Raw genomic sequence first — 25,010 nt, 5'->3', positions numbered from 1 at the left:
ATTATCCTGATTGGCCCGTTTGTCAACTTGTTCCTCCCTCCTGCCACAGCATTGCCCTGGACCCCCTGTACCCGTCCCAGTGTTCGTGGGAGACGTTCGGCTACGCCACTGGAGGAGGCTTTAATGGAGAGGTAGAAGGTCTGTCTCCTCTCAGGCTCTCTGGACAACTCAACACGCTGGGCTGCTCCGTCACCTTCCACCAAGGAGACAGTGTCAGCATGATCAAGCTCATAGAACAGGTTAAACACACACACGCACGCACGCACGCACGCACACACATACACACGCACGCACGCACGCACACAGACTCTCTCTCTCACTCACTCACTCACTCCCAGACACACACATAGTGTCACACACACACACACACGCACACACGCACGCAAGCACGCACGCACGCACGCACGCACGCACACACACACACACACACTCACTCACTCACTAATTCGTTCCAAGACACACACACACACACACACACACACACACACACACACACACACACACACACACACACACTCTTTCTGATGTAAACCAGAGAGAGAATTCACATTTTTTTCATTCATTTTCCTTTGGGTCTGTGTTCCAGGCCAGACACACAATCTACGGCATCCGCAAGTGCTTTCTCTTCCTGCTGCAGTGTCAGCTCAGTCTGGTCATCATCCAGGTGAGAGACGACACCTCACTACATAGCAATTTCAACCATTCAATAAGGTAGAGTTCTATGGAAACATACCTGTGTCTTATTATACCGTATAAAAGTTTGTGGCCATCTACAAAATCTTGACTTGGTTTAAACGTCTACAATCTAACCACTGAGGAGTCAAGGAACACAGGTTCCCAAAAATCTTCAGAGCCCATTTGCACCGTTCACGGGTCAATAATGATCAGAGGTCACTTACACTTCTCTGGACACAGTATTCTTTCCCTGTGATGAAGCACTGTTGGGATAGCAACTACATTTATATTTAGTTTTAATTGTACAAATGTTCTCCTTTTTGGTGCTAAAACCAATTCAAATGTAATTAAAATCAATGATACTGTACATTAGGTTTCTCAGCTGTACTGTTTTACCTGTGTTAAAGATCTTAATTGAAGGAGAAAACTATTAATGTATCTGGTGATTACAAACCTTTGAACGGTTTTGTATATTCTTTTCAACATTTCTTATATTAAATACAAATAGGTAAATAAAGTATTCTGCTATTTGTCTACAGTTCTTAGCCTGCCTCGCTCAGCTTCCTCCTCCCTTGAACACCACTGACATCCTGTGGCTGTCCTGCTTCACTTGCCCACTGCTAAGGTACACACACACACACACACACACACACACACACACACACACAAACAAATACGCGCGCAATTAAAGCTAGTGCATAACTTATTTCACCCCCATGAAGAATTCTGAGTAATTACAACAACACAGTCTGTGAATCCACATGAGGTTAGCCTTTGTTGATGGTGCATTGATTGTATACCTTCTGCTGTCTGGCCAAGTTTTTTCTTGAAAAATACCAAGAAATCTTTCACTTGTTAATTTTACTGCTGAGCTCCTGTGCCAGTTTCGGGGTAAGGGGGGAGGGGCAACACCAGTTTGTAAATGCTGCCATACTGAGAAATGCAGAGAGTTTTGTGGAGCTGAGAGGCTTAATCAACTTTGTGTCAACTCATTTGGCGCTATGGAACTATAGCTTTAACATATGACTGTGGTATTTGGCTGTGTTGTGCAGAATGTCATGGTGTTGATGTTTTGTTGACAGTGTGTCCCTGTTGGGGAAGCCACCAGACAGTTCAGTCATGTCTGTTGCCACAGGGAAGAACCTAGATTCAATTCCAAGGAAGGTAGGATCACACTTCAGTCTTTACTGCTCATCTATAAGCTTTAGCTTCTGGATCTCTACTGCTAAACCTCCTAAATATAGTCAAAAATAATATTTGTAATAGATAATTAATTATATTTTTATTATATATATATACATCTCCTGTAATGTCACATATAGGGCTGGGTATGCTTAAAAAAAATTGACATCGATACAGATACCTTGACTTTGATGATTTGATTTTGACTCGATGATACTTTCTTCGATAGAAATGTTATGAAATCCATTTTAACAATATAATATTACATATTATGGTATAAAAAAAAAGTACGTTTTATTTTTCAGCTCTTTGGTTTTTGACATAAAATCAATAAATCAAACGTTGATTAAGCTGAAATGGAGCTAACTGCCTTCAGATTAGCCCAGATGGCCAATCTCCAGATCCAATGCAGCTCCAGCTAAACATAAAGGCAAAAAGGAACAATAGAATGAATCAATGCAAGTAGTTTTAGGTCAGTATGTAAGGCTCACCGATGCATACTGCGTTACCTATGCATGATGTTACCTAATGTATTTTTCCCTGGATGCCTCCACACAGCCAATCACTTTTTAGATCTTGTCACACATGGAAATACAAAGGGCAACGAGGAATTTTCATGTCACTGATGTATGTTTTATACCGCGCAAATGTAAAAGCCTATCATTTAAAAAGAGTGTGACCCTGTCATCCCCGTGGTCTTGTTTGAGCAGACCCAGAACTACTTCCTGGGCTGTTTCCTGTTGAAGTTTGGCCTGACTGTGTGTGCCTACCTGGTGGCCTTTGGCTTCACCCTGCAAGAGGTCTGTAACCTGACCCAAGCTAACAACAGCACTGCCGTCTGCCTTCATATACTCACAGCCAGGTGAGTGCTGGAGCTTACCTGGAACAGTCCCATGATAAGATAATGTACATACATCACTTTATAAATCATTAAGTCATTACTTGTGTATTAAATGTTGCGGTCTCAAATGTGTGTGCTGCTTGATTGTGTAATGTGTGTGAGTGTGATGTGTGTGTAGCTGATCATACTGTGTGTGCGCTGATTATGTTTGCTGATTGTGTGTTGTGTTGTCTTTTTTAAGCTACTGTCATGTGCCCCCGGGGACGATTAAAGTGATTTGAATTGAATTGAACTTAAGTCCTCTCAGTCATTACTTGCTTGATGTTGTGTGTGAATGCAGGTCTTCAGAAGACGCCCCTCCCTGGTTCAGTGAGCTGTCCAACGCCCTGCTGCTGACTCAGAAGGTCATGGCAGGGTTCCTCGCCTTACACACAGGTAGGACATCGCTCCAGCATCTGCAGCATAATCTGACATCAAACCAGCCCTGTGTTCCAAGTCACATACTTTTTCTTTTTACGACACTACATACTAAAGTACAGAAGAGTTTTAGGGTCACAGGAGAGAGAAAAAAATCAGAGAACGAAGTTGTGAAGTAATGTCGAGAAATGTCAAGAATAAAGACGAATACTCCAAAATGCTATTTGAGTTAGTAGGGCATTTATGTTTTTTCAGCATACTACAGTTGACGTGCATGTATTGGGACATCCTAAATCTTTTTCTGGCATACTAAATAGTAGGGAAGTATGGGGATTGAAACACAGGGTAGCTCTTGTTTTTTCTTATTGAAACCAAACCCTTTCTTTCTTGTGTCTGTTGTTGTTGATGTCATTCTCTCAGTGGCGATCTCCCTGAGCTATGTCCACCGCTCTCAGCCTCTGTGGAGAAAGAGTCCCTTCAGTAACACCTGGTGGTGTCTCACTGTACCTGTGGTGTAAGTCAAAGTGATACTCCAATGGTATACTCAAGTCCCTAGCTGCATTTCAATACTACCGTAATTTTCGGACTATAAGACTTTTTCCCCATTTTTCAACCCTGTTATTACACAGCACAGTATATGTTCTGTAACTTCTAGGGATGGGCGTTAGTAATCGAGTACTCGAGTATTATGAACTCGATTGGTGGATGAGGAAAATATATATATATTTTTTTTTAGTGTTTGTAGCCTTTAGGCCGGCGGGCCGCCCCCATTTTAAAATGTTATATACGTGTACAAAACGGATAAAATAAAGTTTAACTAAATTAAATATTTTGATGCAAGTGCAATAAACTGAGCGTTGTGTCAAACAGCAACTGCAAATAGCTGCCACCTCCGTGCAGCGCAGCGCAGCCTGTGTTCTCCACAGCACCACAGAGCTGAACACGGTCTCTCCTTTCTCCAGAACATTTTAGTCCAATTATTTCAAAGCAGATGATAAAGTTACATTTATAAAAAGGGGAGATGACACCTGTTACTCTCAGTTAGTAATGAGTAGACTCCAGGTGAGCATGCAAGGTGCTCTCCGCTTGGAAAGAAAAGTAAACAAGAAGCAAGGCTTACTTTAGGCACATTCGCTCCGAGCCAACAACAGTTAAGAAGCCTTCAATAGGGAATATGGGGATAAGATTCAAAAACCGACCGGTGTAACGTTCCGTTAATGAGGAATTAGTCGCGGTAATTATTCACGGACACGGAGTGAGCATTACGCGGTGTGATATACAACTATCTGCTTTGGTGAGTTATTTATATGTATTTAAATTGTAGGACAATAATTTAATATTATCTGCTGCCCTTCTTATTTTAAATGGTGACTTAGGCTATTTTTGTTTGTTACAGCTACAGCCCATGCTTTTTTTCTCTTTTTTCTCCGCACCGCAGACCTACTCGATCGGTTTAAATTGTGGCCCGTCTATTTAATTACTTTCAGTGAGGAAAATGTGTTTTAAACTTGTGGAAAGAAATCCTTAATATTATATGGCAACTGTGACTGTTTGACAATAAGCATTGAGCGCTTTATTGCGGTCAACCTTTGTTCTGCAGACGGATGCGTTGCGTTCTAAAAATAGAAAAAAGTTTAACGAGGAATCGATTGATCCTCGAGGAATGCAAGCGATCACACGAGTAGTGAAAACACTCGTGCCCATCCCTAATAGCTACTATTGCACTAAATGGTAACACTTGAATACGTTATGCAAATATGCAACTTGTTTGTTGAAATGTTAATAAATGGGAGCTTCCTCAAGCAGCCATCTCTTTCCTGACAATCCCCTCTGTGCACAAACTCTTACATATGGTAATTAAACATTATAACACCTGCGGCTTATAGTCCAGTGCGGCTTATAGTGCGGAAAATACGGTAGTTCTACTTCCCCTCGTTCACTTACACTCAGCCCTTGGTATGACTTTTGATGACAGCCTTTCTGTATTCATTTCTTCCTCCATTATTAAATTAACCCTGACTCTGGTTGCTTCTTCCAGTCTGCTCAGCCAGATTGTCCAGGCCACAGTGGATTACCAGTTATGGCAGGACCGGGGAAGCCTCCTCACCTTTAACCTGAGTGACATACCACTACTAGCCTGGCTGCTGGCCTCTCTGTCCCCACTGCTGGTGGTGGTGATCAATGAAGTGGTCAAGCTCAACGAAATACGGTAGGAACTAAAGCCTTGTTTCTACCGGCTCGGCTATTTGTGTTTCCACTGTCAAAAGCTTAGAGGTGTACCAAAGAAAAGTGAACTGTGCCGTGCCTATTTTGTCACCCTTTCGTTGGGCTACCAAGCCGTCCCAAAAAGGGTGGAGCTACACACTGCAGTCTGTTGATCGGTCGACAGAATAATAACTTCAGTGCAAAATATAAACTGTGTGTAGTCACCTCGGCAAGAGTGAAGAGTCTTGTGTTTAGAGAAAAATGTCTTCCTGCAGCTCTTTGTTTATTGTTTGACATTTTTCCTCCTGTATTGAGTTAATCAGCGGGCTACAAAGTGTCCTCCTGCTATTTGTCACCGTAGTTATGTAGCTGCTATGATGTCACTATAGTTTTTTTAGCTCCCACGGCCAGAGCGCAGACTTCATTATAATGGCCAACGGCTCCAATTGCTGCTGACGCCGTCCGGCATAAATCCCACCTACCAAGTACGGTTACGGCAGTGGAAACACAAGCCAGAACTAGGGTAACCGTTCCATACCATGCCCTGCCGAACCAAACTGTGCTTCCTACAAAGGAAGTAGTTGTCCATGGGGGAAAAAGGGAATAAAAAGGAATATGGTATTACCATTGTTACCGCCTTTTTCTTTGATTCACTGATTCTGTCGAAACTTATCATTTATTAAATGTAGCCTATGATGAAAATGACGTGAGGTGCAGATACTTTTAGGCCTATTGCTTCTCCATACGTCATCGGGGCTGATATGTATAACCTCCCCGGGACTTCAAACCCCGGTGGAAACACAGACAACACCGGACCACAGGAACCTTCCAACCTCCTGGAAGAGAAGTTCCTGGATCCTAAATTCCCGGGACTTTAGGTGGAAAACACAGCTTAAAGTACGTCCCCCAGAGGATCTTTTTCTGGGGTATTCATAGTTCCAGGAAAATATGGTTTAGACCCTGGTTCCTGCGGTAGAAATGCACAGACCCTGCGTTCCAATCCCCATACTTCCATACTATTTAGTATGCCAGAAAAAGATTTAGGATGTCCCAATACATGCAAGTCAATTGTAGTATGCTGAGAATACATACATGACCCACTAACTCTAATAGCATTTTCGAGTATTCGTCTTTATTCTTGGCATTTCTCGAAATAATTAATAATAAAACTTCCTTATCTGATTTTTTATCTAAAACTCTTCTGTACTTTAGTATGTAGTGTAGTAAAAAGAAAAAGTATGTGATTTGGAACTCAGGGAGAGTTCCTGCAAATCTTCCTACTTCCTGGAACTAGTTCCTGTGGTGTAAACGCGGCTTAAGAGGAAAAGCAGCCGGGATTACGAAGTGATCAGGCTCAGCCTTAGTTTTCCTCTACATTTTAAGCAGAACAGGGAGACGTTGTGTAGCTTTTTAATACAGATTGTATCCGTGTCTGTAAGATAATCACTCATTCTGTGTTCCATTTCAGGGTACGAGTGCGCTACCAGAAGAGACAGAAGCTGCAGTTTGAAACCAAGCTGGGCATGAACTCTCCATTCTGATGTGTTTGTTGTGCCTGAGGACGTTGTTGTTATGGTGACTGTACAGAGACTATGAATGGGGCGGGGGTGCAAACAACTGCACCCCCCCTTCATTAAACAACCCTACAGCACAGCAAGCATCAAGTGGAGCCGATATCAACCAAATGTCCTGTTTTGAGCTTTAAGACTGAAAATCTAAGCTCCAATGCTGGTTTTTTTTGTTGTTTTTTTTACAAACGGTTCTATATTCAAATAGTTATCTGAAGGGGCAAGAAAAAAAGACAATTCCAGAAGCTTTCATTGCCATTGAATAGATAAAGAGACAAAAAAAAGGCAACTATTTATTGTCCGTTTTATTTTAGTTTTAAAAGGCATGAGGAATGTTTTGTGAAGAGGGTGTAATGCTTTCCTCACTATCACTTCTGTTGTCAATCTTGTGAGAGACGTGAGCATGGTCACTCTCATCTCCAGCTCCCAGACAATCCACTCAAAGCAGCTTCACTTTCAAAGGAGGTTTTTTTGTAAAACTTCATTTTAATGTCATCCAATGAGACCCTTGGATTGTTTTTTTTTTAGTTGTTGGTACAGTCCAACCTTTTATTTAGTTCAGCATAATGTGTGTCTCCGTTAAAAGGAAAAAGAAACAACAAAAGACAAGGTAGTTTGCAAACTACTGAGTTCAAGATTTAAAGTGTTCAATATTAAATAAATACATGAATAATTAGGATTAACATAATCACATGAATAAATTGTATAGAATTTTAAGTTTCAATAATTTGTGAAATAATTTAAGAAATAATTACATTTCTTTTTTGTTACACTACTGTGACATTAATGACTGTGACATTAATGAAGGGAAACAAATCTATCTATTATTACAATGAAGATAATTCAATAACAATCGATTGCGTTTAAAACCATTTTAAGTAATTATACAATTTTTTTTAAAACATTTAGATATATTACACAATGTATTCATATGATGAATGGTCTTTCCGAATGTCTTGTTATGTGTTCAATATTGTACACTTTGGGACTCCCTATAGGTGGCTGGGTGTTTTTGCTACTGGCTTGACATCTACATTAGGTTAGGTTGTAAAACTACCTCTGAACAAATGTGCTAACGAAGCTTCAGACTTTGAGCCCACATTCTAATCTTCACTGTGGTAGGCCAAACAAAGTTCTCTTTTGTTTTACTGTACTTTGCAAAGCATGTTCTTTTGTGTGTTGTTGCTCAATTCCTGAGCTGAGATCAGACCTGCTGTAACACGGGAAGGAATGAGGATAAATCGTTGGACTTTGTAAAGAGTGAAATGGATCAGTCATGTTTTCTCTACACACATCTACATTTAAATATACACTGTACACACATCTATCTGTCTTCAGAATGTGCCAGCATGCTCCTTTTGAACTCACTCATGCAGTGATCTTAGCAAGTCCCTCCATAAGCCATGGATTGACTCAATATGTAATGATGATTATTGTGGTATGCTGATGACACACCAGTCTTCTGAAAGGTGCTTTATATCATTCAGTTGCCTTTCTCCCCATCAGAGCTCATTTTACTGTAAAAGTATCTGAATGAATAGTTACATAGATATATTTCATCTGCGAATATATGAAAACTACCCCAGATTTCATACTTTATTAAGATTTTTATTTTTATTTTTTTTTAAAGATTTTTTTGGGCTGGAATCGAACCCAGGTCCGCTGCTGTCCGAGGCCCATGGGGGGGACGCCCTACCAACTGAGCTAAGGGCGCCCCCAAGAATTTGATTTAACCTTTATTTATACAGGTTGTGTGTCCCATTAACTACTCTATTCAGGCCTTTCAATTTTTACACGATCAGCAGCACACGTCTGTACACTGATGGTATTTTTCAGTCACACCAGCCAGTATGTGTGGTGCTGTCATTATTTCAATTGGACATGAACTTTTCTATTGCTAAAAAATGTGCACACGCACGGTGCTGGTGTTAAACGGTTATACATGACTTGCTTTTGTCACTCCTAAAATCTGTCTTTACTCAAACAATGGAACAATGAAATTCTTGTCAGTGCTTGAAATAACCTGCCAGGTCTTTGGCAAGCCCCAAAAGTGTTCAGTTTATCAATTTATTTAATATCCTGATATTTTATCGATATTGTGATATAAAAATAGATTTTCCTAATTTTTTATTTCTGTGCAAATCAAGTCAAACTTACATATAGTGCATGTCACAATGTTTACTCCAGTTTTTAAAATATTTTCCTCTGGGTAAATAAATAAATAAATTGTGATGAAGGATTTTTTATCCGTGTCAATCAAGTGACCACAAGCTGAATGATACAGTGAAAATAAAACAACTAAATATATTTTTTTATTTGAATTTGACTTGCTTTTACACCAAGTTCAACTAAATCGATAAATGATTCCCCAACCAGAGTGTGATTGCTGGTAACTTGTTTCAATCGACAGACGATATCAAACGTTTGAAGGGAATTTTACAGACTTTTGAAATCAGACCTCAGTATCTTTAGTATCCTGGCTACATCGATGTGTAACCTGTGCTTGGATTTTATGTGTGCCTGTGTTAGTTATTCCACGGTGACAAAATGTTCTTTAAAGTTCCTTATTTAAAGTGAGGGGGGTATATGAAGAGTTACAAGTGGTTCTCTGTTGTTATGGCACTAAAGTACTGATACTGATGGACAAAAATAGGATGCATGTGAAACTACTGAAGATGGTTTTTATTTCACAATGCAAGAAATGGTTTCTGCAATTTTTTTTTTAGTTGGCCTGTGTTTGAGATAAACATGGATTATGCTGCATGAATAAGATCCAGTGAATGCTCTGTCTTGATCAGTGTAAAATGTTAACTAAGTCCTAGCGTTCAGTTCACAACACACACATGGACTTAATCAAGCGTGGATTTGGTATAACCTGCAGAGCGGATGCTGGCCATTTATGATACGTTCTCACGCGAAGAGCAGAAGCCTCTGCCAGTGTGATTTGTGGGGTGGGGGTGATGGGGGGGGTGATGGACAATGTATAATTACGCCGTTCACGAGAAGCAAATGTATATTTTGTATTTTTTAAAGTATGTCTATGTTCAGGACTTTTGACAAATGTGTTGATTTGTGTATTGATTGTGTCATGTTAATAAATATGCCCTTTTATTCATGGGATGGTTGCGTTCAAATATTGTTGCACACAACAATTCAAAACACTGAGTTACAAGATGAGGCTGTGTAGTGTTTGTGGAATGGCAGAGCTGGGGAAATTCAAATTCTGGTCTATGCCTATGTGGCGATAAGTCTAAATGCTGGAGACAATTTGCTGTGTGTGTGTGTGTGTGTGTGTGTGTGTGTGTGTGTGTGTGTGTGTGTGTGTGTGTGTGTGTGTGTGTGTGTGTGTGTGTGTGTGTGTGTGTGTGTGTGTGTGTGTGTGTGTGTGGACGCAAGGCTTAGATTTCAATCCTATTTATAGGCTATTTGACTACCAGAATTTCTGCAACAGATTAACAGTAAACTAGCCTACTATAAGGCTAAATCTCGAAATTATTTTATTAGTTATTAATGATCAATGTAGGCTATTATTTATTTCCATAAAACATGAAAGGATGATTCGGGTGAAGCTGCACGTAAAAAGTTCTCGGTGTAAACTGAAGCCTGTCACTGGTAGATTAGGTCATGCTGTTTACAGTCTGTGGTTCTACTACACGCGTGATTTACTGAGGAGGTTGCCAAAAAAAACATTGCTGCTGACACAAATGTCAAGTTAAAGTGAATAAAGAACACGTCCGGTCGGACTTTCAAAGTAAATGTAATTATAGTCACGTTTTTGGTACATTTTATCGTGAGGGCTTTGGGTTGGAGTCTGTTCAGTGTCAAAAGTCGCATTCCTGTTTCGTCAGGCTATAAGTCATACACAATACAAACATATTGTTATAACATAAATGTAAATCTAGTTTCCGGTATACTTGATGCATAGCACGAGATTGACAGTTGTAAAAGCAGCAGGGTCGATTCATAAGAGGACGAGCATCTGTAAGTCATACTTGAAAATATGTGTTGAGAGTTTATTCTGCATAACGTTATAGCTTGAAAACATACAAAGAAGAGTGTTTATTGTCATGGTATGTGCGCGTGAGAAGGACGCGTGGTAACCTTTTCTAAATGTATGATATGCCTGCATGCATGTGCCAACCAGCAGCTAGCTAGTGCTAGCCCTGCTAGCCCTCAGTGTTTGCGGTCGTGTTGACACCTCGTCATACAGGACATGTCTCGTGAGGTTCTGCTGGCTCGCAGTGTCATGCTTACATAATAATTATACCACAATAATATGAGCCTTAGAGAGTTAAAAAAATGAAGGTTATACGCGTTATACAGCCAGATTTGGAAACATGTTTCCTTGGTGTCTATATGGTATAGAGAGGCGTGACGTCAAATGTATTTCAAAATGTTTTTTTTTTACTTTTGGAAACTCTAGGCTTCCATACATGTCAGTTTGTATTGGTTAAAATGTTATTTTCGAACTTTGCATGGCTCCCAGAAGGAGACACCACATTATTAACCTACTACAGCGTCACAGCGCTGCAGACCGCACTCAGTATGCAAAGGAAGTGATCAGTCATCCTGTTGTTTGAAGGTTGGCCTATCTTGCCAGTGGTACTTGCTAGTGTGCATATTTTATACACAGTGTAGGACAGGTAAGTGTGTGATGTTTGCTTTCCACTCATGACATCAAACTAGTGCAATGTGACTTGAAATGCTGACCCCTTTCTCCCCCCAGTCGTCCTCAACTTGGATGATAAACAAAGAAAAAAAGCAAACTGAGTGTCACGATTTCTTCAGAGATGGACGTTGGAGTGTCCAAGTCCCATGTGTTTCTCAACTACAGCCCCAGAGCCCTCTTCTCCCAGTGAGACACACATCTGCATGCTGGTGCTGTGTGTGCTCCTGCCTGGTCCCAATACTCTTCACTGTTGGCCTCACCTCCAGTGCATTCTGCCTGTGTGTGTGTGTGTGTGCGTGTGCGTGTGCGTGTGTGTGTGTGTGGGTGTGGGACTTGTAGTCTTAGCAGTGTGACATGAAAAATCTCCACAAATAATTGGATGATGCTAGTGTGTTGCAGGTGGAATGGCTGGAGGTTGCCACGTTACAGTAAATGGTATTCTGCGTGTACAGCAGCTGCAGCTTTCAGTGCATTATGGCCTGCACTCCATCAGGACAGCTGCAGTTTGGCTTAGTGCATTCATCAGAAGTGCATACTGTGTGTGTGTGTGTGTGTGTGTTTCTAGTATACACACACTAAATGTTTAATCATTTACGAGCCGTATTTTGAGTGTGCGCTTGACGGCTTGTGCATGTTTTTGTGGGCTTATGGTCTTTGCAAGTGATGTAGACTGAGACAGTGAAAGGTTACATCGTAAGAATCTCCTGCAGTGGTTCTCATTTCTCTTAAATTGGGTTCTCAGGACCTTCAAAGGACCCTCAGTGAGGTCCCTAACAAAAAGAAGCAAACACTCAGTGCGTTTACATGCAGACGCATAATCGGGTAAATAAACAAATAAGACTTCAACAGGACTTTTAAAATACATGTAAACACCTTTATCCGATCTACTTCGCACACAAATCGGAACATTAACGGACACACAAAGTTGGATAAGAACACCTAGATAACTCGTTCATAGTCGGCATTCTACCTGCATGTATACAGGGATCGGATATCGCATATTGGAGTTCTCGTTCTGCGCGTGCTCGAGAATCCCTGCGGAGGATTTCACAAGGAAGTGGAAGGAGACGACGTAATAAATAGTAGTGTTGTTGCGGAAGGGAACTGGACGTGGCTCTATTACCACTTGTTGAAAGGGCTACAGCGCCACCTAGCATAGCGGAGTCAGCCATGCTCCAGCCTTTTATCGAATCTTTGAAAAGCCATGTATACTCAGACTAGTGACGCGGTCTGTTCGAGTGGCAAGTTCGGTATATGGCTTAATCCAATCTAGTTGTTGCATGGAAACGCACTGACTTATGCCGCTTAGGGGTCCGTAAAATGGAGATGCTTGAGAACACACCTGATGCTTCTGCTTGAAGTCTTGTGCTGCATGGCTGTGCAGTCGCCCATCAAGCCAACGGAACACGTCAGATTGTAACGTTACGACACACCCCACCTGATACAATCAGTTTGCTTTGAATATCATCTTCACATTTTGTGCCAAAGCAATAACGTCGACCTGATTCGTTGTAGTAGAAGTGGATGACCAGGCCTGGATGGAGATACGTATAGGATCATTCATACCTGATATTTCAAGTGTTAAGAATACCTGTGTGTGTGTGTGTGTGTGCGTGTGTGTGTGTGTGTGTGCGTGTGCGTGTGTGTGTGTGTTTGTGTCTAGGTGGAGCCTGCCACAGTGTGTCATGGACGCAGTGAAGGAGGGTCAGAAGAGCCCACTGAGCTCGGGCAAGATGGTGGCTCTGGCTGCAGGGCTGTCTGTGGGGGCCACGGTGGGCTACATGCTCTATCGCCACGTCAGCGGCACCAACAGTAGTGAGTGTCTGACGCCGGGATGTTATTCTGCCTGAACAACCAGCTCTACCCAGATTTCTACATATTTGCATTTTCAATCAAGACATACGTTAGTTGGTGTTTTATTCTGTGTGTGTGTGTGTGTGTGTGTGTGTGTGTGTGTGTGTGTGTGTGTGTGTGTGTGTGTGTGTGTGTGTGTGTGTGTGTGTGTGTGTGTGTGTGTGTGTGTGTGTGTGTGTGTGTGTGTGTGTGTGTGTGTGTGTGTGTGATATGAACAGGTCCGGGGCCAGACATTGAGGTGTCTAAGATGACAGTCCCTGTAGAGGTTTACAGGAACATAAGCAGATACCAAGCCAAGTTCCTGGACACGGTGAGTTAGTTCACTGCCACACAATGACTCTCCTTCATCTGCTCACAGCAGTTCAAGTGTGAAGCGTTTCCTCAGACCAAGTTGTTTGTAACTCAAGTACCCCCTGCGCTCTCTCTCTCTGTCTTTGTCTCTCTGTCTCTCTCTCTGTCTTTGTCTCTCTGTCTTTCTTTGTCTCTCTCACTCTCTGTCTCTCTCTGTCTGACTCTCTCAAATTCAAATTTAAAATGGGCTTTATTGGCATGAAAGTTTAAAAAAAGGAACGATATATAGGGGAGAGTGGCCTAAGTTGTGCATTTTGGAAGTTGCGCCACCCCTTGTTTCTAGAAAACCGTGGAAGAAATTGGAAATGTGACCACATATTTAAGAAGAGCCATCCATTTGACTCATCCTGTAAAGAAGGGAGACACAAGGAATAAGATATAAGCACATTTAAGCTCAAAAAACTGTGTTTTGCCTTTCAAAGTAAAATTTCCATGATCAAGGTTTTTTGATTATTGTGTCTGAACAATTATAGACAAGTTTGAAAACATTTGACACATGTTTTAGTGCTTTGGTATGCTACATTTTGAGTCTATACAGTTAGCACGATGTCAGCCCTAAATTGCTGCATCATGCTTATTATCCAAATTTCTGGGATTGGGGTGATTTGTGCTAAAGGGCCTGGGTGAGTTATAAGTAAGTAAGTAAGTAAAATGTATTTATAAAAGCACATTTATGACAGTTTGCATTGTCCAAAGTGCTGTACATAGTGCATTCAGTAGGTAAACAATGAAGGTAAAATAACAATAACCAAAATAAAAGACGTAAAGCCCATACATCCACATAAACACAGATAGTAGTTCAGAGGTAAGATAGTTAATGGGGAGGAAACACCAGGGTGTACATAAGGGTTTTGAGCCTTGATTTAAAGGCAGAAATGTAGGGGAATCACATTTGTCAGGTGGCAGTTGGTTCCACAAGCACGGAGCAACTAGTGCAAAGTACATTTCTGAGAGTTGTGCCAGTGGCATGGCTGTATACGCTGGTCACCAAAAGAAAGTGATTGTACAGTAGCTCAGAAGAGAGTGACATCTCCACTTAACGACACCACTGATGAGAGTTCAGATGGCCAGAAAGATGATAATGGTGACTTTGTCATTGTGAGCTTTGCAGGTAAAACCATTAGATCTGCTAGGCCTTGTTTAAGAAAATTGTCCTTCAATCTTTGTCAACTATTTACTTTATTTACTTTAAATACACCTTAAATAAGTGATTGTCTAATGGATTTGTCTTGCATTACAGTTTATGAGATATATAGCAATGGCACAATTCACCCCATGGTATTCTCTCCAACCGCACAACTTACACCACACAGGGGGCAGGTTGTGCATCAAGACAACTTTTTTTCCGAAAGCTATATTTCTTCAACAGTTTATTCCAAATCCAAAGTTTTTATTGCCAGGGATGCACAACACCCTGAAATATATGTATATATTTGAGTTGGAGACTTTACTGTCAAGGCCTTACTTTAAAGTCACTTTGAGTGAAAAGTTGCACAACTTAGGCCACTCTCCCCTACATTAGGAACATTATATTAGTCATATGTGTGTGTGTGTGTGTGTGTGTGTGTGTGTGTGTGTGTGTTTCTCCGAGGAGTTTTTTTTAAGATGAAGAGGTCGTTCAACTCTAAATAATCTGGTACTCAAGGGCTGAACTTGTTCAAAAACATTTTTCTCGTATCATCTATTTTTGTACATTGCAGGAGAAAGTGCATCTCTGTCTCAACCTCACCTGTCGAACAGTGACCAGTGCACATTTTCTGTTTTCTTTTGGTTGCCATGATTTCTGTTGTCTTCCTGTTTCAATTGCCAGTTTGTGGTCACCGAGCCTGTACTTGGTTAGGATCTGATCTCTGACACTAGAGAGATATTCTGCTATTTCATTATCAATTCAATTCAAAAAGCTTTATTAGCATCGCATGACTATTGTTGTAAACAAACAGTGTTGCCAAAGCATTACAGAAATACAAGTATTGCAACAGAATTGAACGTCAGAGCAATGTGTAAATATAACATAATAGCATAACAAACAGATGTACTTAATAATATCTAATATATAAAATGATATGGACAAGAATGATTATTTAATTACAGGTTTTCGATTAACATGAGAATAAAAATAAAACAAAATTAAACAGTGAGGACTGGTGTAGAATATCATTGTCTCTCTCTCTCTCTCTCCCCCCCTCCTCCCCCTCTAACTCTCAGGTGAACCAGAAGTCCGGGGCTCAGGTGCGGGTGCAGTCAGACCCTGGCTGTCAGTCAGTGTGTCTGGTGCTGCAGGGCTCTAAGGAGCAGATCCTGCTGGCCCGCTGCGTGCTAGAGAACCTGCTGACTGACTGTGAGCCGGTCACTGAGGCACTGGAGGTTCCTCAGACCGCCTTTGGAAGGATAATAGGTAGCCGCTGAACACTGGGGACAATCCAATATTATAGTATTGATTTGCCCTCAGAGTATGTTTTACTTCAAACACCGATCGTCAAACTAATACTGCAGTGATTCTTGAGAAGCGGGACAAAAGACCGTCTTCCAATATTAACTGCTGTTATGTTTAAAAGTAAAAATATTTAAAATTGTAGATGGTATTAGGGATTAAGAATAGAATGTTTGGGGGGCGCTCTTAGCTCAGTTGGTAGGGAGTCCCCCCCATGGGCCTCGGCCAGCAGCGGACCCGGGTTCGTTTCCTTCCCGCGGTCGTTCTCTGCATGTCACTCCCCTCTCTGCCCCATTTCAATTCTGTCTCTACACTATCAATAAAGCATACAAATGCAAAAAGAATATCTTAAAAAAAAAAAAAAATTAATAGAATGTTTGGAACACAATAATCCCCTTAAATTTAATTTGATCATTATACTGTCAAATATATGACACTTGTTATCTTCTCACGACGTCCAAAACAGTGTGTCCAATATATGCAATAAAACCTATTAAAAATGTACTTTAATGATTAAAAAGAGCTTTTTTCATCAAAAGTATCATGCATGCACCCTGTTGCATTTTGTTCCCCTCAGCTAAGTTTTTCTTTCTCTGTCAGGTTATTGTTTGTTTCTGTTTTTGGGCTCAAAATGGCACTCTCAACAGCAGAACAAAAACAGAGTGAATATCCTATATCAGCTTAATTTTCTGAAAGGGTGTTTGCCCTTTTTACTAGCGTTGTGTGGTAGTATTGCTATACCATATTCTAGGGCATTTGAAAAATAGCAACGGTAACCTTGTATTGCCTGTGGTGGAAGATGCTATAAAAGGGATGACAGAACTCCTGTTAATGATGGAGGCCTGTGTGTGTTGCAGGGCGTGGTGGAGAGAGCTTGAAACTCATCACCAGGACCACCGGAGTTAAAGTGAACTGTTCCAAAGAGAAGAGCCCCGGTCCTGGGGCAAAGGGCAGTGTGACTATCACAGGGACCAGACAGGAGGTCAAACAGGCCAAGGTGACTAGCATTCACTCACAGTTGTGATCCGCCCTTCTCATTTAAAAGCACTATGGGGGAAAAAAATCCGATCACTGTATAACGGGGTATTAAAAATTAGCAACAGTATTCCTTTAGTTACCGTGGATATACCGGCATACATTTTTTTTGGTAGTGTGTAATACCTGGTGCATGTTTATAATAAATGCCCTAAGAGAGTGTGTGTGTGTGTGTGTGTGTGTGCGTGCGCGCGTGCGTGTGTCTTTATTATAAGAATGCAGCTTAAAATACCTTACAAGTAAATGGCATGCTTTCTTTTCCCTCGTTTTGGAACGTAGATTGTGATGTGTTCAAGTGCTGTCAGTAAAAATGAGTATTTGGCAGAGGTCACATCATAGTGATTAGTTCAATGTAATCTTGTAAAATGTAGAAGTAATAGGAAGCCTATACCAAAAGGTATTACAGTATAACTGGGTGTAATTTGATGGAAGGGTTTAAAGCTATTAAAAAATGGATACCTCCCCCAACCCTACCCTACTTGGTGACGTGTGTTTTTTTTTTTGCAGGAGCTGATTCTAGAGAAGGTGAGAGAAGACATGATGGTGAGGATGAAGATCTCCCAGTCTTCTGCCCTGAGGAGGAAACGTGGGGGACACACTGCTGTGGACCAGAGACCAGAGGACACAGAGGCTGAAGGGCCAGTGGCTTTGGACAACAACAACACACAGACAGAGAAGAACGGGCTGCTCCATGCCCACAGAGGCACAGGGGAACCACAAGAGATCTATGGCAAGACCCCCAACACAGACAGCAAGGAGGAGGGGGAGGATGAGAGCGTCTCCACCGACTCTCTCTCTGACATCTCAAAGTTTGAAAGTAAGTATTCTATTATTGAGTCCACTAAAGACAATCCACACAGCGACTGCTTTAGCATACTCAGTCCTTGAACATATAATAAATAAAGATTAGCCCTGTTAGACCATCCCCATACTTCCCTGCTATTAAGTATGGTAGAAAAAAGATTTAGTACGTTCCAATTCTTGAGGTTAGATTTGGTATGCTTTAAAAATACCCGGATGTTGTAGGTCGAGATTTTTAGTGTTGAAATCAGCATGCTATTTCGTTGGGGCGATTCTGACCCACAATCCAGTGCGCACCGGAAGTGATGTCACATCGACTAAGCCTCTCTATGAATACAACCAGTGGATGGTGACAGAGGCAAGATCAATGCGCAATGTAAAAAATGTAATAAATGAGTCAACGTAACCCAATTGTATGCCTACTTCACGCTAACTAGATCCTTTTGTTATGGTCAGCTGTAGTATGTGGAGTAGAAAATAGGCAAGGCAAGGCAAGGCAAGTTTATTTATATAGCACAATTCAAACACAAGGCCACTCAAAGTGCTTTACAGGGGCAAGATTAAAATACATAAAACACATTAGAAGACATTTAAAAGCGAATGAAAAGAAGTAAAACATTTAAATAAAATAAAAAGTACAGGTTAAAATGGAAACAGAAAAGTCTTCAGACTCGATTTAAAAGAACTGAGGGTTGCAGCAGACCTCAAGTTTTCTGGGAGTTTGTTCCAGATATTTGGTGCATAAAAACTAAAAGCTGCTTCTCCTCGTTTAGTCCTAACTCTTGGGACTGTAAGTAGACCTGTCCCAGACGACCTAAGGGCTCTGGACGGTTCATAACGTATCAGCAGATCAGTAATGTATTTTGGCGCTAAACCATTTAGTGCTTTATAAACCAACATCAGTATTTTGAAATCAATTCTTTGAGTGACAGGAAGCCAGTGTAAAGACCTCAGAACTGGGGTAATGTGATCCACTTTTTTGGTCCTAGTGAGGACTCGAGCAGCAGCGTTCTGAATTAGCTGAAGCTGTCTGATAGATTTTTTTGGAAGGCCTGCATAGAAATAGAAAGAGTATGCGATTTGGAAATGCAGCCAATCTTTACTTTTGTCTCGGGGCTGTGTGTTTCCAGTTCCCAGCCCAGACCTGAGCTTCCAGCCTGATGAGCACCTGGAGGTCTATGTCTCGGCCTACGAGAACCCAAACCACTTCTGGATCCAGATCCTGGGGGTCCGCTCCCTGCAGCTGGACAAACTGACGGAGGAGATGAAGCGCTTCTACAGCGGCTGCAGCCAAGCTGTAAGAATGACTCTACTGGTTGTGTTTGTTTAAACCTGATCAACTGAAAAACACACACCTGCAAACGGGAACGGCTAATACATCATTCATAATGCTTAGAAAAATGGGCTAGATTTTCCAGAGAAAAAAAGGAACAATATTACAGTTGTTGAAAAAATAAATACATATAAACAAAAAACAATATAAACATATTGTTTTGCCCTGTGTTGATGTGTGGGCCATTCTTTGACACACACTGGATCTGTAATTGTGAAAGATAAAAACAAATTGCCTAAATGTAGTCCTCACAGGTGTATATTCTAATCTGTCCTCTAGGAGCAGAGGGTGGAGAGCATTGTGGTGGGGGACATTGTGGCCGCTCCGTACAAAGACCATGGCTCGTGGAACAGGGCCAGGGTCCTGGGGGTGCTGCCCTCTGGACTGGTGGACCTCTACTATGTGGACTTTGGAGACAACGGGGAGCTGCCCAGAGACAGCCTCTGTCGGATGAGGTGAGGGACACACTTACACACATGACGGTGATATAGGCCTCCTAATCATTTAAAGGCCCCTGTAAACCTAAATCCACAAACCCTTCTAACTATGTCATGTGGGGAGTTAGTTGCATGATTGTGAAGCATCTGAAAAGAGTTAGGCATATTTATCAATCCACATAAACAATATTGTTGTTGCAGATTTGATAAACCTTACAGAAATGTGGTAAAGATGAGGCGGGCTATGCTGTGATACAGTTAGTGTATTGAGACACCCCACTTTGACATCACATATAGAGAGTTTTACTATGTTTGACCAGGTTTACAGAGGTTTTAAAAGAACTTCAGCAGAGCCATGCTGGCTAACCACAGACCTGCACCTGTCTTTTGCACCACAGAATGAAATACTGTACTATACTAATGAAGATTAATGTGAGTCTTAGTTTGGCCATTTCTTCTCAGCATGCTGCATCTGACCACATGTATTGGGACATCCTAAATCTTTTACTGTCATACTAAATAGCAGGGAAGTATGGTTATTGGAACGCAGCCTGAGATTTAGAAAGTCTTATCTACACTTGAGCCTCACTCTGTCCTTGAACTGCTTGTAGACGGTCTCTTTCTGAGGGTTAAACTCTTTGTAACGTTGTCTACCTCCTGTCTACTTGATCATTCACACTTGGGCTTTCTGCTGTGCTGTAATGCAGCGTACACAGTGCATGTTATTGTATGTAGCATTGGTTTTTACAGCTCAGTCATTAACATTGCATTAACATTACAGGAGCGACTTCCTCAGCTTGCCATTCCAAGCCATCGAGTGCAACTTGGCCGGAGTCAGACCAAAAGGTAAAAGCTCTTGTCTTAACCCATTGATGACGGCTGCTGCGCGACGCCACGTTGTATCTCCTGCCGGCTGCTACGTAGCGCAGCATTGTTTATCTCATTTTCATGGCGCGCGCAGCATAGAATGAACCGTCATTGGTTCAAATACACATGAGGTGGGTTTTGTTGATTTTTTTAAGACCACGTGACCACCCAAATGTTGTGTGGTTTGCCGAAAATCACGTCAATCAAAAAATAAATTTAAAAAAATTATAAAGAAAATAAGCTGGCTGTGTCGGCGATAGTGTATTACAGAACAGTTAGTGGCGTTTGGAGCGCAGAATCTAGGTCTACTATAGGCTACTGACGAAAATCACACAACACATTGCATCTATTTATTAACAATATTTATGAATTTAGGCTATATTTTGCTGCTCCAACTCAAATTCAGCTGAGCCAGGCGATAGTTAAGTTTCAGTTTTGTTTTCATCTCCGTGGTATACAGCTGTTTGGACCAGCTGATCGGCTCCCGACAGCTGGAGTCAGTCTGAGTTCCAGTTGTACAGGGAAGTCTGATTTATGGTGCCAGTAATAACTGAACTAAATTATAAATTAAATCTCTTCCTCCCTCTATCTGTCTATCTTTCTCTCTCCACTGCACACTCAGTCACTACTATCCATGCTTAAAGGAAGCAGGATTATAACCTCATTTAGCACATTATTTTTAAATATTTTATATCATTTATTTATTTATTTTCTACCCCATCTAATTTTGACGATGTTTTGAAAAATGTGTTGGTTTGTAAGCGCTAAGGGAGCATGTTTAAATAAAACCTGTGAACCTTACCTTTTTTAATGTATTTTATTTCATGTTTCTATGTGCTACACAGGCTTAGATATTAAGGTTTTGGTAGACGATGACAATTCGTAGTATTTTTTCAGAAAACCCTCAGGCATTAAGGACATGCATCCTAGATTGCCATAGTCATCAATGGGTTAATAACTGCATAACACAGGCATATAGCTAAGAAGAAAAAAAAGGTGGAAGTGAAAAGACGTGGTGCATTGAGTTGATGTGTGTTTTTGAAATGTTCCTTAGGAGAGGTGTGGAGTGAGGAAGCCCTGGATGACTTTGAGCAGCTGACATACTGTGCCTGCTGGAGAGCCCTGAACGCTAAACTGTGCAGCTACTCCCACTCTGACATCTCCTCCTGGCCCAGTGTCAAACTCTACGACAACTGCAACGACTTGGTCAGTTATTTCTTTATTTAACCAGGAAAGTCCTGGTCAAGAGGCAGCAACAAGTTACATGCATACACATACACTCACAACTTTAAAATGTAGTAGAAACATATACAAGTGAAGGAGGTGGTCTAAGTGCTCTCAGCTTGGATTTAAAAGCATTCAAAGAAATCAATTCAGTTATTTTACAGTCTTTAGCAGCAGGTTCCATGTAGAGGGAGCAGAGTAAACGAAAGCCCTTTTTCCCAGCTCTGTGCGGGCAAATGGAACGGACAGCAACAACTGATTGTTTGAACGCAAACCATAAGGAGCAACATTGCATATCAAGCACTGGATGTATCAGTTTGACTGTATTCATGTGTTTGCTTTGTTTACCAGCATGTCTCCTGTGTGTGTGTGTGTGTGTGTGTGTGTGTGTGTGTGTGTGTGTGTGTGTGTGTGTGTGTGTGTGTGTGTGTGTGTGTGTGTGTGTGTGTGTGTGTGTGTGTGTGTGTGTGTGTGTGTGTGTGTGTGTGTGTGTGTGTGTGTGTGTGTGTGTGTGTGTGTGTCTGCCAGACTGTAGATATCGGTGAAGAGCTCATACGTCTGGGCCACGCCGTCAGCTTCCACGAGCTGTTGAACGGCTCGACCAAGGGAGACAGTCTGGGCTGCCTGCAGAGAATGGTGGTGAGTCACTCAAACACGTAGTCAGGCTCAACGGGTGTAGAGAGTTGAGCTTGGGCCAATAGCCAATCGTAGGGCCGCTAACTGCTTTCTGTCGGCAAACTCCTCCCTTTCATGTTGCACCGCCATGTTTCTACAGTAGCACAGAACGGACCAACTGAACGGCCTTACGCGTGTTTAAATCCAGTCCTGGGGAAATGCACCTGTTGAAAGACCAAAAAGAAGTACTTTAGAATTAATAACTAAATACATCTTCACCTTCATCACTTGATATTGTGGAAAGACTTGAGGCAGTGGTGGAAGATTCATCGATGAATACAAAGAGGATAAATGAGTGGCAGCTCTTAATTCGATACCAATACTACATAAGAAAATCTTGAAAATCAAAAGAATAGCCAGTGAATGTGTTTCCATGCTAACGCCATGGATAGGAAAGTCATTAGGATTCATCCCAATACCTTACAGTAGGAACTTCTGGTCTACTTGCGAGGACCAAACCAGATAAAAAATAAGGAAATACCATTTGTGCAAATCGTTAGCCTCATAGCATAATTGCCTAAATCATATTTACTCTACTTTTACTCTACATCTACTTTATTCTACATCTACTTTTCATTAGCCTAATAGCATAATTGCCTAAGTCATATTTTAAGGGTTATAGAGTACGGTAAAGTAGATGTACAGTAGAGTAGATGTAGAAGTAGAGTAGAGTAAATATGATTCAGGCAATTATGCTATCAAAATGCATTGATTTTGTCATTACCAAACACAGTAATGGTATAGCCTACAAATACGGTCACTGCATTGTCTTAAACACGTACATCTGTGTTTTCTTTTCCTCCTTTAGGATGACGTGATAGGAGCGTCTTCAGAGCTCAGTCTCTCCTGTATCAGCTTATCAGGTTAGTACAGCAGGTAGTGACTGAATCAAAGCACATTTCTCTCTACATTATATTACTGTTACTACATGTTTTCTACCAGCCGGAAAAGATTGACATTGTTATGTCATGGGCCACACGCCAACCAGACGGACTAAGTGATCCTAGTAATATTTTTTTCTTAAAATGACATGACTTAGGTAAAGCTTTCCACTGCTATATGTAGATGTTTGTGGTGAAAGATATTTATTTATTTAATAAATTAATTATGAAGTATTATTAAAGCTATATTATAATTATTATAAATATTGTTGTCCCCTCAGAAGCTGCCTCCATCTCAGGAAGCGTTGATGATGTCATAGAGGACGAGCTTCTCTGAGGACCAACCACATAAATACATATCAAGGTATTGCTCTCTGGCTTCATGGCTGACTTTTAATATATTTGATTTGATTTGATTCAATTTATTTCAGACATATCAAACATACAAAACAAAATGAAAAGCATGGAAATACAATAAACAAAAATTATGTTTTCACAAAAAAATTAAAAATAAAAGAAAACAAATGATCTGTATTGCTGAGATATGCCTGAAAATGAGCAGGAAGAAGTATACACTTATTTAATCCTACCCCTTTTCCATAGTAAAAAAATAAAAAATTCAAATATTTATTAAATTAAAAAAATTCAAATATTTATTATATTCGCTTCTCTTAATCCATATATTCTCTGTACAATTGGCGATACTATATTTGCCGTTTACGAACTATACATACATACATACAACTTAATTATATTTTATATATTTATACAATGCATATATCTATATTTATATTTATAAACAATCAATATATCCATATCTACATACATATCTATACAATCAGTATATATATCCATATAATTGTAATTTCCTTCTTACTTCACACCCTCATCCCTATGAGGGTGTGAAGTAAGAATATTCTATAAATCATGGATTTCTAAAGCATTATGGCTATAAAGAGAATGACCTTTTTCCTCCTCTTCTCCTCCAGCACTGACCATCTACTCCTCAGCATCAGTTCAAAAGATACAGGAGACATTTTTTTTTTCTTTTTTTGGCTCACGCAAACTCAACTGCACCGATCCTCACGGTGAAAGCCTTACCTACTTGATAAGCGGTTCTTCCAGCCATATTCACTTTATTGTTTATTAGTTCGGTACAAAATGAATTATTTATGTTTTGCCTTTATGCTGTTCTGTTGTGCCCAATGCTGCTTTTTGCCTCTGTGTTTGCGTCAATACTATATTTTATATTCAAGAAAGAAAGAGAGGAACAAAAAAAATCTAATGCCAGTATTATTTTTTGAAAAAGCACTGTGATATGAGTCAGTGAAGCCAGAGCGGGCAGCTGGTTAGCTAATGCCTACGTTTTTTTCTTCTTCTTCTACATATGTATATTAAGATTGAATTGCCTATATATTCGGCTTCACACGTAATTTTATTTTGGAAGTTAAACCATACAGTATTATTGAATGTGGTTCTTAGATTGTGTTCAGTATAAAAAATGTGTAAAACAAATCTACTAAGGGCATAAGAAAGTGGACGTTTGTCTTCAGAGCTGTAAAAG

General features: G+C 40.7%; 2 protein-coding genes across 4 annotated transcripts in view; both read left to right on the top strand.

Moving 5' to 3' along the window:
- tmem94 (transmembrane protein 94) overlaps positions 1–8,502 on the top strand; it is a 43,964-nt gene extending 35,462 nt beyond the window's left edge. For all 3 annotated transcript variants that reach the window (XM_080049159.1, XM_080049157.1, XM_080049158.1), the window contains 9 exons: positions 50–239; positions 587–664; positions 1,215–1,300; positions 1,758–1,839; positions 2,568–2,719; positions 3,039–3,133; positions 3,536–3,629; positions 5,154–5,324; positions 6,789–8,502. In XM_080049159.1, the coding sequence (XP_079905285.1) occupies positions 50–239; positions 587–664; positions 1,215–1,300; positions 1,758–1,839; positions 2,568–2,719; positions 3,039–3,133; positions 3,536–3,629; positions 5,154–5,324; positions 6,789–6,861 (1,021 nt within the window). In that variant the 3' untranslated portion in view covers positions 6,862–8,502. The remainder of the gene's footprint in view (positions 1–49; positions 240–586; positions 665–1,214; positions 1,301–1,757; positions 1,840–2,567; positions 2,720–3,038; positions 3,134–3,535; positions 3,630–5,153; positions 5,325–6,788) is intronic.
- A 2,359-nt stretch (positions 8,503–10,861) lies between these two features.
- On the top strand, positions 10,862–24,981 carry tdrkh (tudor and KH domain containing). Its single transcript, XM_080048619.1, has 14 exons — positions 10,862–10,869; positions 13,221–13,372; positions 13,630–13,721; positions 15,968–16,157; positions 17,051–17,190; positions 17,736–18,045; positions 19,160–19,326; positions 19,642–19,817; positions 20,581–20,645; positions 21,721–21,872; positions 22,419–22,529; positions 23,374–23,428; positions 23,728–23,810; positions 24,436–24,981. The coding sequence occupies exons 2-13, from the start codon at positions 13,243–13,245 to the stop codon at positions 23,781–23,783; spliced, it is 1,644 nt and encodes a 547-aa protein (XP_079904745.1). The 5' UTR covers positions 10,862–10,869; positions 13,221–13,242; the 3' UTR covers positions 23,784–23,810; positions 24,436–24,981.
- The last annotated feature ends 29 nt before the right edge of the window (positions 24,982–25,010 follow it).

This window comes from Ammodytes marinus (assembly GCF_949987685.1).
Source record: "Ammodytes marinus genome assembly, chromosome: 20".
Lineage (NCBI taxonomy): Eukaryota > Metazoa > Chordata > Actinopteri > Uranoscopiformes > Ammodytidae > Ammodytes > Ammodytes marinus.
This window is presented reverse-complemented; position numbering and strand designations above follow the sequence as displayed.